The following is a 15082-nucleotide window of genomic DNA, read 5'->3' on the forward strand; positions in this document are numbered from 1 at the left end:
CAGAAGGGGCTGAGCCTAGACACACTATCGTATGAAGAACAGTGAAAAGAACTAATTATATTTGGTAGGAAGAGGCAGGGAAAATAGGACTAATGAGAGCTAGGGTTACATTGATAAGAGGCTATTATAACGCAATAGAGAAGTTAGGCTTATATCAGGTAACTGCAAAACCAGAACCAAAAAGGATAAAGTTGTAGAAGTTCTCTATAGAAGAAGCATTTTAGTAAAGACATTTCCAGTTTTTAGAGCAGCTAAAAAAAAAAAAAAAAGCTATCTTTTGAAGTTTTCATTTCCTTGTCTTGGCAATATTTAAGCACAGGCTGGAGCAACATCAGCTAAGCATGTTATAGAAAAAAAGGCCTGAGTGGCCACAAGTTGTACTGCTAAGGACATGTCTAAACCCTAACGCTAAGATTGGGTGAATTTCACGTTTATTTGTTCCTTGACCAAAAGGTCCATGGACTTCCGTTATACCTCCTGCAGGACTTTGCACACTAGATGGTTATCTAATACATTTCTGTTGCTGAATCATTCAGCATGGCAAGATCATGGGAAAAAAAACATTACGTGGTAGAAAAGCACAGGTAGCATTGAGATTCATATCTGGTATAGCCATTGCAGTGACCTCACAGAACCTCTCTGAGACACAGTTTCCTCATATGTGAGATGGGATCTTGCTATTTACCCTGCAGAATTGTGGAAAAGATTAAATTTTATATATATATATATATATAGAGAGAGAGAGAGAGAGAGAGAGAGTGTTAAATTCACACATTTATATAGTGTCTGACAATATAATTAATTAAGAAGGTACTTAATTAATTGTTGTAGTTGTCATTATGTAGTTTGGATTTTTAAAAAGCAGTGCGATAGTCTTGCTTTTAGCTACTGATAAACTTTTAACAGATATTCCTTGTTACAAAACGAAAGAGGTAGAAAATTACTGTCGTCTTCTTCACTACACCTCACTGAAATCACTCTGATCAGATTATCACAAACTGGTAAGGGTAGCATGCTTATGCTATAATCTGATATATTATATCGAACTTCACCAAAATTTATTTTTCAAATGAACCCTTGCTTACCTCACATTTTTCTACTGAAAACAATTGTATCCAAGTCAGAATATTACAGACAAAGGTCTCAGGTCAAATAGGTGAGTCACCCTCTTTTTATGGATGAAAAAGATCTGGAAATGTTACACTACTTGTCTAATATCATCTTGTTTTTCATATTTCCAGCCTGACTGAGCCTTACTTCTTAATTGCTCTACATTCTATGATGACTGACATCTGTCTGTCTGCATAAACAATGAGAAAACAGTTGTATTGAAAATTGTACTTTCTATGAGCCCAGGAGACCAGCCTGAGCAACATGGTGAAACCCGTCTCTACAAAAAATAAAAAAAAATAAAAAAAATAAAATACTAGTACAAAACGAATTAGCTAGGTATGGTGGCATGAGCCTGTAGTCCCAGCTACTTCAGTCAGGAGGCTGAAGTGAGAGGATCACTTGAGCCCAGGTGGTCGAGGTTGCAGTGAGTCGAGATTGTGCCACTGCACTCCAGCACGGGTGACAGACTGAGACACACACACACACACCCCAGGACCCTGACACACACACATGCTCCAAAATAAAACCCAAAAGCTTCTAAAAAGCTTCTGCATAGCAAAAGAATGGGAGAAAATACATCTGACAAAGGATTATTATCAAGAATCTACAAGGAACTCAAAACAAGTCATCCAGAAAAAAAAATCCCATTAAAAAGTGGAGAAACAACATGAACAGACATTTTTCAAAAGAAGATATACAAATGGCCAATAAACATGAAATAATGCTCAATATCCCTAATCATAGGGAAATGCAAATTAAAACCACAAGATACCACCTTACACCAGTCAGAACAGCCATTATTAAAAAGTCAAAGAATAACAGATGCTGACACAGATGCAGTGAAAAGGAACTCTCATACACTGTTGGTGGGAATGTAAATTATGAAAAACAGTATTCAGATTCCTCTAAGAACTAAAAGTAGATCTACCATTCGATCCAGCGATCCCACTACTGAGTACCCAAAGGAAAAAAAGGTCATATCAAAAAGATACCTGCATGCATATGTTTATTGCAGCACAATTCACAATGGTTAAGATATGGAACCAACCTAAGTACCCGTTAACCAATGACTGGATAAAGAAAATGTGGTAATGGCCGGGCGCGGTGGCTCACACCTGTAATCCCAGTACTTTGGGAGGCCAAGGTGAGCGGATCACGAGGTCAGGAGATGAAGACCACAGTGAAAACCCGTCTCCAAAAAAATACAAAAAATTAGCCGGGCGTGGTGGTGGGCGCCTGTAGTCCCAGCTACTCGGGAGGCTGAGGCAGGAGAATGGCGTGAACCCAGGAGGCGGAGCTTGCAGTGAGCCGAGATTGCACCACTGCACTCCAGCCTGGGCGACACAGCGAGACTTCATCTCAAAAAAAAAAAAAAAAAAAAAAAAAAAAAGTGGTATGTATACATATGGTATGTGTATAGATACATGGTGTGTGTATATATATGGTATGTGTATATATTATATATACTGTGTGTGTGTGTATATATATATAGTGTGTGTATATATAATGGAATACAACTCAGCTATAAAACAAGAATAAGGTCTTCTGCAACAACTTGGATGAAACTGGAGGTCATCATGTTCTCACTTACAAGTGGAAGCTAACTATGGTTATGCAGGGGCCTATAGAGAGGTATAATGGACACTGAAGACTCAGATGGGGGAAAGTAGGAAGGAGGTAAGGAATGAAAAATTACCTATTGGGTACAATGTACATTATTTGAAAGACAGGTATACTAAAAACCCAGATTTCAACACTATACAATTCATCCATGTAACTAAAAACCACTTGTACCCCTAAATCTATTGAAATTTAAAAAGAAAATTGGTCAGGCACAGTGGCTTATACCTGTAATCTCAGCACTTTGGGAGGCGGAGGTGAACAGATTGCATGAGCTCAGGAATTTGAGACCAGCCTTGGCAAGATGATGAGACCCTATCTCTACAAAAATATACAAAAATTAGCTGGATGTGGTGGTGTGCACCTGTAGTCCTGGCTACTTGGGAGGCTGAGGTGGGAGGACTGCTTGAGCCTAGCAGGTTGAGGCTGCAGTAAGCTGAGACTGTGCCACTGCATTCCAGCCTAGGCACCAGAGCAAGACCCCTGTCTCAAAAATAAAATAAAATAAAATAAAATAAAATAAAATAATAAAATCAAATAAAATAGAAAATCAGTTTTCTTTAAGAACAGCAACTGACACATTTTAATGTATACAGGTCTGCTTCAAGAACTAACAAGTTAATACATAGCTTTCCTAACAGCCACATAATAAAATGTGTTGCTGAGACGGTAAATTATTTGAGACTGCTCAGAGAATCCAGTAGCTCATTTATTACTGGGACTGGGCAATGTAATTTCTCAGATTTGAGGTACGGCAATCAAGGCTTTTTTATTTTTCACATGACCTTGCCTCATTCCTTCCTTAGCTGAGATATGTAGAAAAGTATTTGCTGAAAAGGACTTTCTTGGTGCTGATCATGTATTGAGGAAAAAAAAGTACATGAAAGCAATCTATTTAGGATTCTTAAACTGTTGCTGTAGCTACAGACTGAGTTAGTCAACAGTAGATAAACTGTCAAATGGCTTTTAAAAAGTCTTTATAGTTAACTCTGTTCTGAATAATACAAAACTATCTGTCACTCCTCTACTACCATAATGCTATTAAGTACAAAGACACAAACATATTCTTGAGGAAAGGACACGAAATCCATTCTTTAATAATTACCTGAACACATCAGAAACAGGATTCCACCCTACTCTCCAATTCCAGACTAACAGAAACTTTCCTTTTTTTGGTGGTATATTTGGCAGATTAGAACATTACGATTTTTGGGCTTTAAAATATCTTTTGGCATCTACGTAGACTGACAAGCAAACACTGTAAAATATGTCAGAGGAACCAAATTACTTATGTGGTTTTATGTTACTGAACTAACATGTTTCTTTTATAATTTCTCTGACTGTTTTACTATCAGTATTTATAGAAGAGGAGAAATGTGCTATGAATTTCAATGGCATAGGGGATATGATTTAGTAAAAAGTCTACTAAAATATCATCAATATAAAAATTATTAATGAGAGCAGTTAAGGAAACAAATCTTTTCAGACCTTTTTAATTTCAGGCAAGAAGAAAAGCAAAATACATGATGGCATATATATAAGATATTTCACTTCATAAATATTCATTCATTCATTCATTCATTCATTCATTCATTCATTCATTCACACACAGGGTCTTGCTCTTTTGCCTAGGCTGGAGTGCAGTGGTGTAGTCTTGGCTCACTGCAACCTCCGCTTCCCAGGCTCAAGCACCCTCCTAAGTAGCTGGGACTATAGGCATGTGCCACCATGCCCGGCTAGTTTTTATATTTTTAGTAGAGACAGGGTTTCACTGCGTTGGCCAGGCTGGTCTTGAACTCCTTGCCTTAAGTGATCCGCCTGCCTCAGTCTCCCAAAGCACTGGGATTACAGGTGTGAGCTGCCGCGCCCAGCCCAAATATCTTATTTTTAGAATAAGATATTTATCTTATTTTTGGAATAAGATATTTATCTTATTTTTGGAATTTGTTTCATTAGATTACTCATGTTTTATATCAATATAAAAACTGTATGTTCTAAAATACAAGCATAACCAGCTATTGGGAGTAACTATTTGCATATGACTACACATGAGTACACTGGTGGGGGTGGGGGTACAGGTTACAGAATGGGAAAGGATTCAGCAACAGATCACAAACAGGGAAAGGTCTGGAATTAACCTCAAACTTCATCTTGAGACAGTGATGATTCTTTTAATTCTGTGACTCTCATAATCAAGATACCTAGAATATTCAAAGAATATTCAAAACACAGAGTAATCGGGAGATGACCAAGGAGAACACCAACAGACTTATAAAAAAGATCTAGTGCATGAGAAAAATAGAATTTGACAGAAACTTAAAATGTTATTATTTTGGAATGGCTTGCCAATAATACCACCTTTGTATCTCAGCTTCTGACAACAGTTTTCACAGGCTATTTATTGACAGCTGTATCTGAGTTAAATGCATATTTCCTGAATAGCATTAATTAGATTAGTGCAGAGGAAAATGGGCTTTTTTAAAAAACAAATGCTTTGATTCAAATACAATGCATGTGCAACCAGGCAGTTGTAACTATAGTACTAGGTAGGAGTGTGGGAAGTATCCAAATCAGAGTAAAAAAGGCTCATAAACTGGTAATTTTAAATTATCTCAAAGAACATTTTTAAAAGGATAATCTATTTTGGCCAGGCGAGGTGGCTCATGCCTGTAATCCCAGCACTTTGAGAGGCCGATGCAGGCGGATCACCTGAGGTCAGGGGTTCGAGATCAGCCTGACCAACAAGGTGAAACCCCATCTCTACTAAAAATACAAAAATTAGCCAGGTGTGGTGGCAAGCACCTGTAGTCCCAGCTACTTGGAAGGCTGAGACAGGAGAATTGCTTGAACCCAGGAGGCAGAGTTTGCAGTGAGCCAAGATTATGCCAATGCACTACAGCCTAAGTGACAGAGCGAGCGAGACTCTGTCTCAAAAAAAAAAAAAAGGATAATCTGTTTTAAAAAAAGAATGTTGAATGTACTATAAAGAATTTAGCCATCAACTACATAGACACTGGCTTGTTCTCAATTGTAAGAGGCCATCACTTTTATCCATTCCCCCTTTCCTTTCCTTTCAGTACTATTAGGAAACTATTCACAAGTGTACCCTTGGACAATGCTGAGCAGTAATTATGACTTGCTGACAAAGAGATATGAACAATTACTGAGCCCATTTTGAAACCCTACACTAATAAAGTCATTAGATGCTGCCCTAGCCATGATCTCTCTAAAAGCTTCTGAAGTTACAAGAACACACAGCATTGTTTGCAGGGACAATTGCTGCTGGCAGAACGCAAACCTTGAGTTAAACCATGCTGCAAATTGATCTTGACATTCTGTTAAGACCGCCACTAAAAATCAAAAGCAGAAGAGAAAAGGAGAAAATGAGTGGGTAGGATGTAATCATGGAACAGGAGGGGGTTCCTCCTCACCTTCTCTCCTCCCTCTTCACAAAACAAACCAGGGAGAAAATGACAAACTCTCCTGGTGTTTTGGAACCTTCATTTTAAAGCATTAATTAAGCCCTTGACCTGGGATATTTAGGATGGAAATACACTTCCTTTAAAAGTACTGGAAGGAAAATGTTGCACAAAGGGAATAAAGAAGTTTAGGGAAAATTATATGGAAATCTGGCATGAAGGTGCTCCTGAAGTCTTAGTACCCTGACCACAACATGTTCATCTGTTTTATCAGCTACCTCTGCAGAATCCATATTTGTACCTAGGGTAGCAGCTGGAAATTAATACTCCTGTGTCTCCCATGCAGACTCCACACCTGGGCTATATCTGCAGGATCAAATGGAAGTATAGGGTTAGAGTAACATGGTCAGCAAGCCTTCAGCCAGGCATGAACCACTGAGTAGTTTGGAATTAAGGGTAAGCCACTGTGAATATGGCTAATTACTGAGATGGAAAGTACATGTGAAGACAGCTTACTGATAATAAGTGCTTTAAGTCAATTAACTCTTGCCAAAGATTAAGTAATGTGGAAAACTATCACTTGAATATTAAGCCTAACAAGTACCTGTCAGCACAGCAGCGGAAGTTTGCAGTGACCTGAAATACCACACCCAAGGGCGTTAAGTTCAAAAGCTAATACTGACAGGCACAGAATTCTGTCTGTGAATATTGGTATTAAATGTGTGTACAAAATTTAATACAATGCTATGTATATTTTATATGCAACCTGTATAACCCAAGCACTACTGGCAACTCCTGCGGAACTGTTTACAACTACTCTGAACACTGCTTAGAAATAGTGTGCAATGCCTGATTTAACACTTAGTAGCATGTACACTGATGTGCAAAACATTTTCATCTCAGGTACTTACATAAGCAATTCATTTTCCAGCACTCATAGCTAGCTGATTACCCAGCTGGCACTATTCCAGTGAAATTCAATGTTTGATTCTAAGTGTTCTAAAATTAGATAATCTAAACCAGCACCTATATTTGCTTTGTGGACCCTCCTATGCAGAACAAGAGATACCCACTAACCCACTTATTACTGGTTAATACTGGGGGTTCACTGAGTCACATACGTGATGTGGCTTTCCTTGATGAAGCAACTTCAGCTAAGAATCCACAGGTCAGCCTGGAGGGCACAGCCTTTATGGAGGGACAGATTAATACTCACTGTGCTGGTGCTTTACATAGTACTATTTATGGTTAATTCTGATGGTGTTCTAATAGAACATGTCTGAATGCTTGGTCTCTTCTACCATGTAGCCAGTCTAGCACTCCGGGCCTGGGGACAGGTTTATAATCAATTCTCCCACCGTTGTAGAAGGTTCAGTACCATCCCAGAATGGCCCAACTTGGGAGACCAATTACTTCTGGGGTATCACAGAGGCTTGGTGAAGTCTGGGGAAGAAACTCTGGAACCAGGATGAACTCATCTGGGTTGGAATTCAAGCCACTTTCCAGATGGCCTGGGAGCACCTGAGGCACATGGGCATACACCATCATATTCTGAGACCCTACAATGCCAGCAGTAGACCAAGTATCCAATCTGAACATTTTAAATTCATTCTGTAAGGAGAATGAAGGTTTTAGTACCATATATTAGTACCATTAGTGGCTACAGGGGAAGATCACACAATTAGAGGAATGTAGCTGCATTTCCAATGTTCTTGCCATTACCCAAATTGGTACTCTCTTGTTATTTTTCAATAAGCCTATTAGAGATTATTTGTTTATTATCAATATAGTACTTACTCTTTAAAAGGTAATTATGGCCAGGTGCAGTGGCTCATGCCTGTAATCCCAGCACTTTGGGAGGCCGAGGTGGGTGGATCATGAGGTCAAGAGTTTGAGACCAGCCTGGCCAATATGGTGAAACCCCGTCTCTACTAAAAATACAAAAATTAGCCAAGCATGGTGGCATGCACCTGTAGTCCCACCTACTCGGAAGGCTGAGGTGGAAGAATTGCTTGAACCTGGCAGGTGGAGGTTGCAGTGAGCCGAGATTGCACTACTGCACTCCAGCCTGGGTGACAGAGCGAGACACCATCTAGGACGGACGGATGGAAGGAAGGAAGGAAGAGAAGAAGGAAGGAAGGGAGGGAGAAAGGGAGGGAGGGAGGGAGGGAGGGAGGGAGGGAGCGAGGGAAGGAGGAAGGAAGGAAGGAAGGAAGGAAGGAAGGAAGGAAGGAAGGAAGGAAGGAAGGAAGGAAGGAACTTGTGTAAAGCAATGGAATTACAGACACAGGTCCCTCAGGGAGCTGACAACCTAGCAGGGAGATAGACAGTGACCATACAATGTAATGAGTGCTATTAGTACAAGTTAGTATAGATATATTATGGGAGCATACAGAATATGCATTTTAACCCTGATTGAGGCAAGAGAAGGATGGGGAGAGGCAAGGCTTCCTGGAAGTGATACCTGTCCTGAATTTTAAGAAATTATTCTTTCATAGCTAAGCACTCATTCATTAAGAATACATTGTACTAACAATATTTTTATTGTATTAGTTAAATCTATGATGGTTTTCTACATGATACATATCCAAAGAATATCTTAACCCTGCTTCACTGTCTGCTTGTAGACATATGCCAATGCTAGGATGAATCATTAACAAAAAAACTTCTTTGGATTTGTCCATGCTGGCTGGTTGACCTTAATTCTCAATCTGGTTCAGATTATAGAGGATTATATTAGCTGGCCAGCTCTCTCTATTCCTTCTCTCCTCAATTATTTCAACCACTGACCCTTTGTTCCCCATACATAATTATGAGGTTTTAAACACCAATGCCCTTTAGTAAAGAGTAGTAAAATCTGCCACCCAAAAGACTAGGAATGCTACTATGGTAATATAAAATCTTTAAATAGAAAAGAGTAAAGTTCTAACTTCATGTTTCTGTATGTCATCTCTTTCAAATCCCTCTTTGACCCCCTTGGGTACAGCAAGTCAGTATAAAGTTCATCTATACTCCTAAAGTACCTTATACATACCTCATATTATATATTAGCTCTTATGTCTGTTTTGCCTACTAGACTATGAGTGTTTTGAGGGTTAGGATTGTGTCTTGTTCCACCTTTCATTCTCAGATGACACACCATTCCCGGTTCATATTATTCAGTGTTATTCAATGAACAAACATAACAAACACAGTTGGTCTTCTGCATCTGTGGGTTCTGCATCTGTTGATTAAACTAGCCAAGTATCAAAAATATTCAGAAAAATATTGTGTCTATACTGAACATGTACACTTTTTTCTTGTCTTTCTTACCTAAACAATACAGTATAACAACTATTTACATAGCACTTACATTGTATTAGGTATTATAAGTAATCTAGAGATGACTTAACGCAGATGGGAGGATGTGCATGGGTTATATGCAAATACTATGCCATTTTCTATCAGGGACTTGAGTATCTGTGGATTTTGGTATCTGTAGGAGGTCCTGGAACCAATCCTGCATAACTATGAAGTGATTTACAGGATCTTCTTGTTTACTGTTACCTATCTGTTTTTAGCTCTTTCTTTTACAGGTAAATCCTACTATTTCCATCAGAATTACTGGTCAAACCAATATTTCAGAAATTAGAACAGGGCATGGTGTCACACGCCTCTACTTCCAGCTACTTGCAAGGCTGAGACAGGAGGATTGCTTGAGGCCAGGAGTTTCAGGCTGCAGTGCACTATGATTATGCACTCCAGCCAGGGCAACATAACGAGACCCTGTCTCTTCAAAAAAAAGAAATTATACCTTTAGCACTTCTCAAGACTACCAAGGGCTTCCTGTCATTGTTTTAAGAATGGCTCTGAAATCCAACTAGACATCGTGGCCCAGAAGACTGCAGAATATTTTCCAAGGAAAAAACCTCCTATTTAGATATGCAATATTGAAATTATAAGCAACATTCTTAGATGGAAATAAATGCATATATTTATTTGCTAAATGCTTTCTGAGTTTCTTTTTCCTAGAATTTAAAAAAGTGCCTTGTTTACTGAAACCAACAAAACGAATAAGCCCTTCCAGGAGATCACAATTTAGTAGGGGAGATGACAGACATTAATCATTACAGCTAAAGTTTCATGTCTCAGTTCATATTTGGAATGTTCTAAGATCAACTTAAGAATTATTCCAACATATTTTATACACAGTGGGCTGGAAAATCTAAGTATTCAACTAAGAAAGAAGGTTATTAGAATCATTTAAGAGGTGTAAAAATCCAAATCATCAACATCACAGGGGTTATGACATTTTATAGAAGTGTTTCTTTTTTTATTCCAATTTTTAGAGAAATTAGGAAATTTAATTTATAATAGCAAGTGATACTCATATTCTGGTGACTTCACCAAAGCATTCACTTAGTTTTATATCCTTCACTTATCTCCTACACACATGAGAGAGCCATAGTAAACTGTGACTAAAGAACTAATGCCTCTATAGGCTTAATCAGAGTAATCCTTAAGCAAAAGTATATCTGCTTGGCAAGTCTCTTCCTATCTTGGATATCAACATCCCCAGCTATAACATCAGGTGGTAGTCCTAGAAAACCACTAAGAAAACATCCAAATAGCTTACAGGTCCAGGACTCTCTAAATTTTTATGGCCAGTGTGAACTAGGTTAACCAGATATAGGACCAGGCAAGTTATTAACCAGGAATTTATTTCCAAACTTACATCTATCATAAAAAAGTAACAGTTAAAAGGAAACCCACAACAACAAACTTACTTGTGATGCCTAGAAATCTATTCTGTATTTCCATATATTAATATGTCTCCATTTCAGCTTACAATATGCAAATGATGGCATAATACCTTTTGACATGTACCCCATGGATCAACAAATATTAGTGTAAGCAGTCGTCTACCGAATCGAGAGTGAAAGCTTGAGGTTTTGTTACTCAAAGTTAAAAGCATCTAATGAGTGACACAATCAGTTTTCATGATAAACACCTCTGGATAAATGTGGTGTAAAAATCCAAGAAAGATAATACAGTAGGAAACCCAATTAGACAATTTTATTTTGACGAATCTACAATATGATAGGTGGCAAGAAAATTGTGGTTAAGTTAAACCCCCTTTTCTTTTTTTGAGACGGAGTCTCGCTCTGTCGCCCAGGCTGGAGTGCGGTGGTGCGATCTCAGCTCACTGCAAGCTCCGCCTTCGGGTTCACGCCATTCTCCTGCCTCAGCCTCCCGAGTAGCTGGGACTACAGGGGCCCGCCACCATGCCCGGCTAATTTTCTTTTTTGTATTTTTGGTAGAGACGGGGTTTCACCGTGTTAGCCAGGATGGTCTTGATCTCCTGACCTCGTGATCCGCCCGCCTGGGCCTCCCAAAGTGCTAGGATTACAGGTGTGAGCCACCATGCCCGGCCTAAACCCTTTTTTTGAGCAATAAACCAGCCTAATCAATTATCTTACAGTTTCATATGTCAAAGTCAATCCCCTTTTTGGGAATATGTCATTCTAATGAATTTTCACCTTGTGTTTATAAAATGTGTATTTTCCCATTTGCCTTAACGGTAATAATGATGGATCAAAAGTAGCTATGTAATTTTATTTGTTACTTTATTTTTTTATTACTTGCTTTTTAATTTTCTGATATTTTAAAAAAACTTTTATGTCTGGAGGGTACATGTGAAGGTTTGTTACATAGGTAAATTGGTGTCATGGGTGTTTGTTTTACAGATAATTTCATCAATCAGGTATTAAACTCAGTACCCAGTGATTATCTTTTGTTACTCTAAAATAGAGAAATATGATACCTTTTACATTTGTAATGTGGACAGAACTATTAATAGATTTTGAATAAGTATGTCAAGTATCTTAAATTATAGAAATCATCCCATTCCCCTATTGCCCCATTTGTGGTTCCTATAAATGTTTATTAAATTGAATTCCTAGATGTTCCTATTTTCAATCTTTAATATTACCTTTTACAAATTTTCATGACAGATACTTAATTCAAAATGTAGATTGAAATATCCTATCATACTTAATAGTCAGTTCTGCAGTTCATTGAGAAATAGCTCTAAAGCCTTAAACAACACCTTTATTTAGTGTTTTTTAAAAAGTGTCATAAGGAGTTAATAGGACACAGCTGTACTGGCTCTTGCTAATAAGCAGCTTCTGTCGCTTTGGTCACCACAGGTGTCTCTGTAACCTGCAAACTCTTATTACTAGTGTATCAAAGTTGTGCTACTTAACAGACTTCTTTAGTAAAACATAACAAAGCAATTACATGGCTGTTGATTGCCAGTCATAAAAAAAAACCCCTCAAACACTGTTTTTCAAAAGAAACTACACTGCAATTTTTTGTCATTGTAAAATAAAAGGAACTAAGGAATTAAATGGAGGATAGAACAAAATAACAGCAGGTAGCCCACTGAACTTAGCCACTACAGATGGTTTAGAAATAGTGTTTCCTTCTCCATCAAGTTGTGGATAAAAGGAAAGGAGGAGATTCCTTACTGCCAGTGAATGGCAAAAGATTTAGCCAAGTCTCCAGTCTCTGTATTTTGCCTCATGAAAGACCTTCGATGTGGCATTTTTATCTGTTTGTGGCACTGCTTTTCATCACCTTTAACTGAGTGTGAATAATAACCTGATTTAATTTAAACAAATACAGGTGCTAAAGATTCTTTATTTATGTATAACAGGGAACATTTCCAAGGCAAAACGAAGTCATCTCATGAAATTTCCTAACCATTTGCTTAAAGAAATGAAGTATTAGATTAGGAAATAGCTTCAACATTATTTTGCCTCACATTTAAGGAAAGAATCATGTTCTTTTCTGATTCAGATTAAATAAAACAAAGTCTGAATGATGACCAAAAATTCAGTAAGCCATAAAGTAACAAAAAGACAAATCAGATGGTTTCTAATTGTTCTATAATCGTTTAAATTAGGTAACTGTAATATGCTTGCCTTGAAATGAATTAATTTAATCTCCCTGTTCATAAACCAGCAATCTGCAATTACGATTGTGTTAACACACCCAAAGTAGCATCATGGGATGTCATAGACACATGTGTAATTAAACATGATGAAATATATTTCAGATGGGAAACTGAAATAGGCAAAATATGAAGAATTGTTAATCACTTACAGATACTATGATTAACAAACTAAGTAAACTCATCCTGACAACTAGGAAAGGAATTTTTTTCCCTATTGAGAATATGGAAGTATTGTTGGCTGTGTGCAAAAGAATGTGTGCAATAAAGCGATTACATCAATTAGCATATGCTAGAGTTAAGCTATTACCAACTCCATTGGACTTGTGCAGAAAGTCCTGCCCTCTTCACTGAAGTTATTAAAAAATAAACTTACTACTAAGATTATATATTAGACTTGTTTTGCCTTTTCTGAACATCATTAAAAACATTAGTTTTCCCTAAAAGTTCAAAAACATATTAGAAATGTCTGTTGCATTGCAAAAATAAGATGAGAAATACATTTTTATTTTCAGGTTATGCTTGAATTTAAAAAGTTTTTATAAGTTAAGGTATATTTTCACAATTGCAAATAACTGCATGTGTTAGCTGCAATGAGCAGCTTTTGTCTAATAAAATGCAATGGTAGAGAGTTTAATGCTGAGGATGAAAAATGTTTATGATGATGACAAACACAATGATTTTTTTTTTAATAGAAGCCCAACTTATAACTTGTGAACAACAGTATTACCTTGCTCTGTTGGAGTCCTTTGTCAGATCCCAAGCCCAGGTTATAAAATTTTGACTCAGATAAGAAACAATGGATTCAGCACAAAGCATTTGTGAGCAGAAGACATTGGTTAATACACTTTCATCATGGTGGAGGTAGATAGCAAGAAGCTTTCTCTGAAAAGAGGAGAAAAATCTGATCAATTAAGATATCCACTAATGTAAGATTTCTTAAATTTTAGACAGGCATAATTAGTCTATGTGAACAGCAAAGACAAAAATTAAATGCTATTCCCTAAAAGAGTACTTTACATTGTGGAGTTCCTAAAGCATCTAAAATATCAAAAAATTTTACTTCCTTACACCTGAAAAAGGCTAGGATGATTATATCTAATTTTTCAGACTGCTATTGCAGATTTCTGTTAACATGTGCAAGCCTATCTCAAACCAAGTTGCAACAGAATTGTATTTTGCTTAAAGAAAATGGATTTACTATTCTTTTCATTTAATAGATATATGTAAAGAGAAATATTAACTTTGAACTGTTCAACAATACAGAGAAAAAAATTCATTAAAACAGAATGACAAAATTCCTCTTACATATTTTTTATGGTTTTAATCTGAACAACGGATAGTCTCTTCCATTTGAAAGGAAAAGGTCTGAAATGAAGTTTTCTTTTTGTTCTATAGATAATTTTAAAGTCCTTAATGTGTTCTCATATTAAGCCCTTATTTAACAGCATATAACATATAATTGCCATATGAAGAGATAGAAAAATATTCAGTTCACATGCATTCTTTCTAGTTTATATTTCAGAAAATATCCACTGTGGCTTTTCATATAGAAAATTATTATTTCCCTTTTGCCATAATAAAAGTTGCTTTCAATAAATGACATTTGGTCTCTTAAATGTGTCTTCTGTCATAGTTGGATACTCAATGCAATAATTAAAACTAAAAACTGAAATTGAACAAGGTAATAAGTATAATAAAAACAATGGGTATAAGTAGCCATTGATGGTTTGCAACATGTTAGCTTTACCAACAATGACTATAATGATTAAAGAGCTTAAATTGTTGACTACCTTCTTGGTAGTCAGTTCTTGAAAGAACTGAGTTTAACAATACTCACAATTACCAGGGAAAGGAAAGATAAAATTTTATGGTAAAGACAACATACAAACCAATCTTTGAAATTCTGTCAAAGGAAAATTTCAGGGAAGCTTAG

General features: G+C 37.0%; 1 protein-coding gene across 2 annotated transcripts in view; it reads right to left on the bottom strand.

Moving 5' to 3' along the window:
- The window catches only part of FAF1 (Fas associated factor 1), a 506672-nt gene that overhangs the window by 107468 nt on the left and 384122 nt on the right, over window positions 1–15082 (bottom strand). For both annotated transcript variants that reach the window (XM_050802190.1, XM_050802198.1), the window contains one exon: window positions 13877–14031. In XM_050802190.1, coding sequence (XP_050658147.1) covers window positions 13877–14031 — 155 coding nt within the window. The remainder of the gene's footprint in view (window positions 1–13876; window positions 14032–15082) is intronic.

Source organism: Macaca thibetana, chromosome 1 (genome assembly GCF_024542745.1).
Source record: "Macaca thibetana thibetana isolate TM-01 chromosome 1, ASM2454274v1, whole genome shotgun sequence".
In the NCBI taxonomy this organism is placed as follows: domain Eukaryota; kingdom Metazoa; phylum Chordata; class Mammalia; order Primates; family Cercopithecidae; genus Macaca; species Macaca thibetana.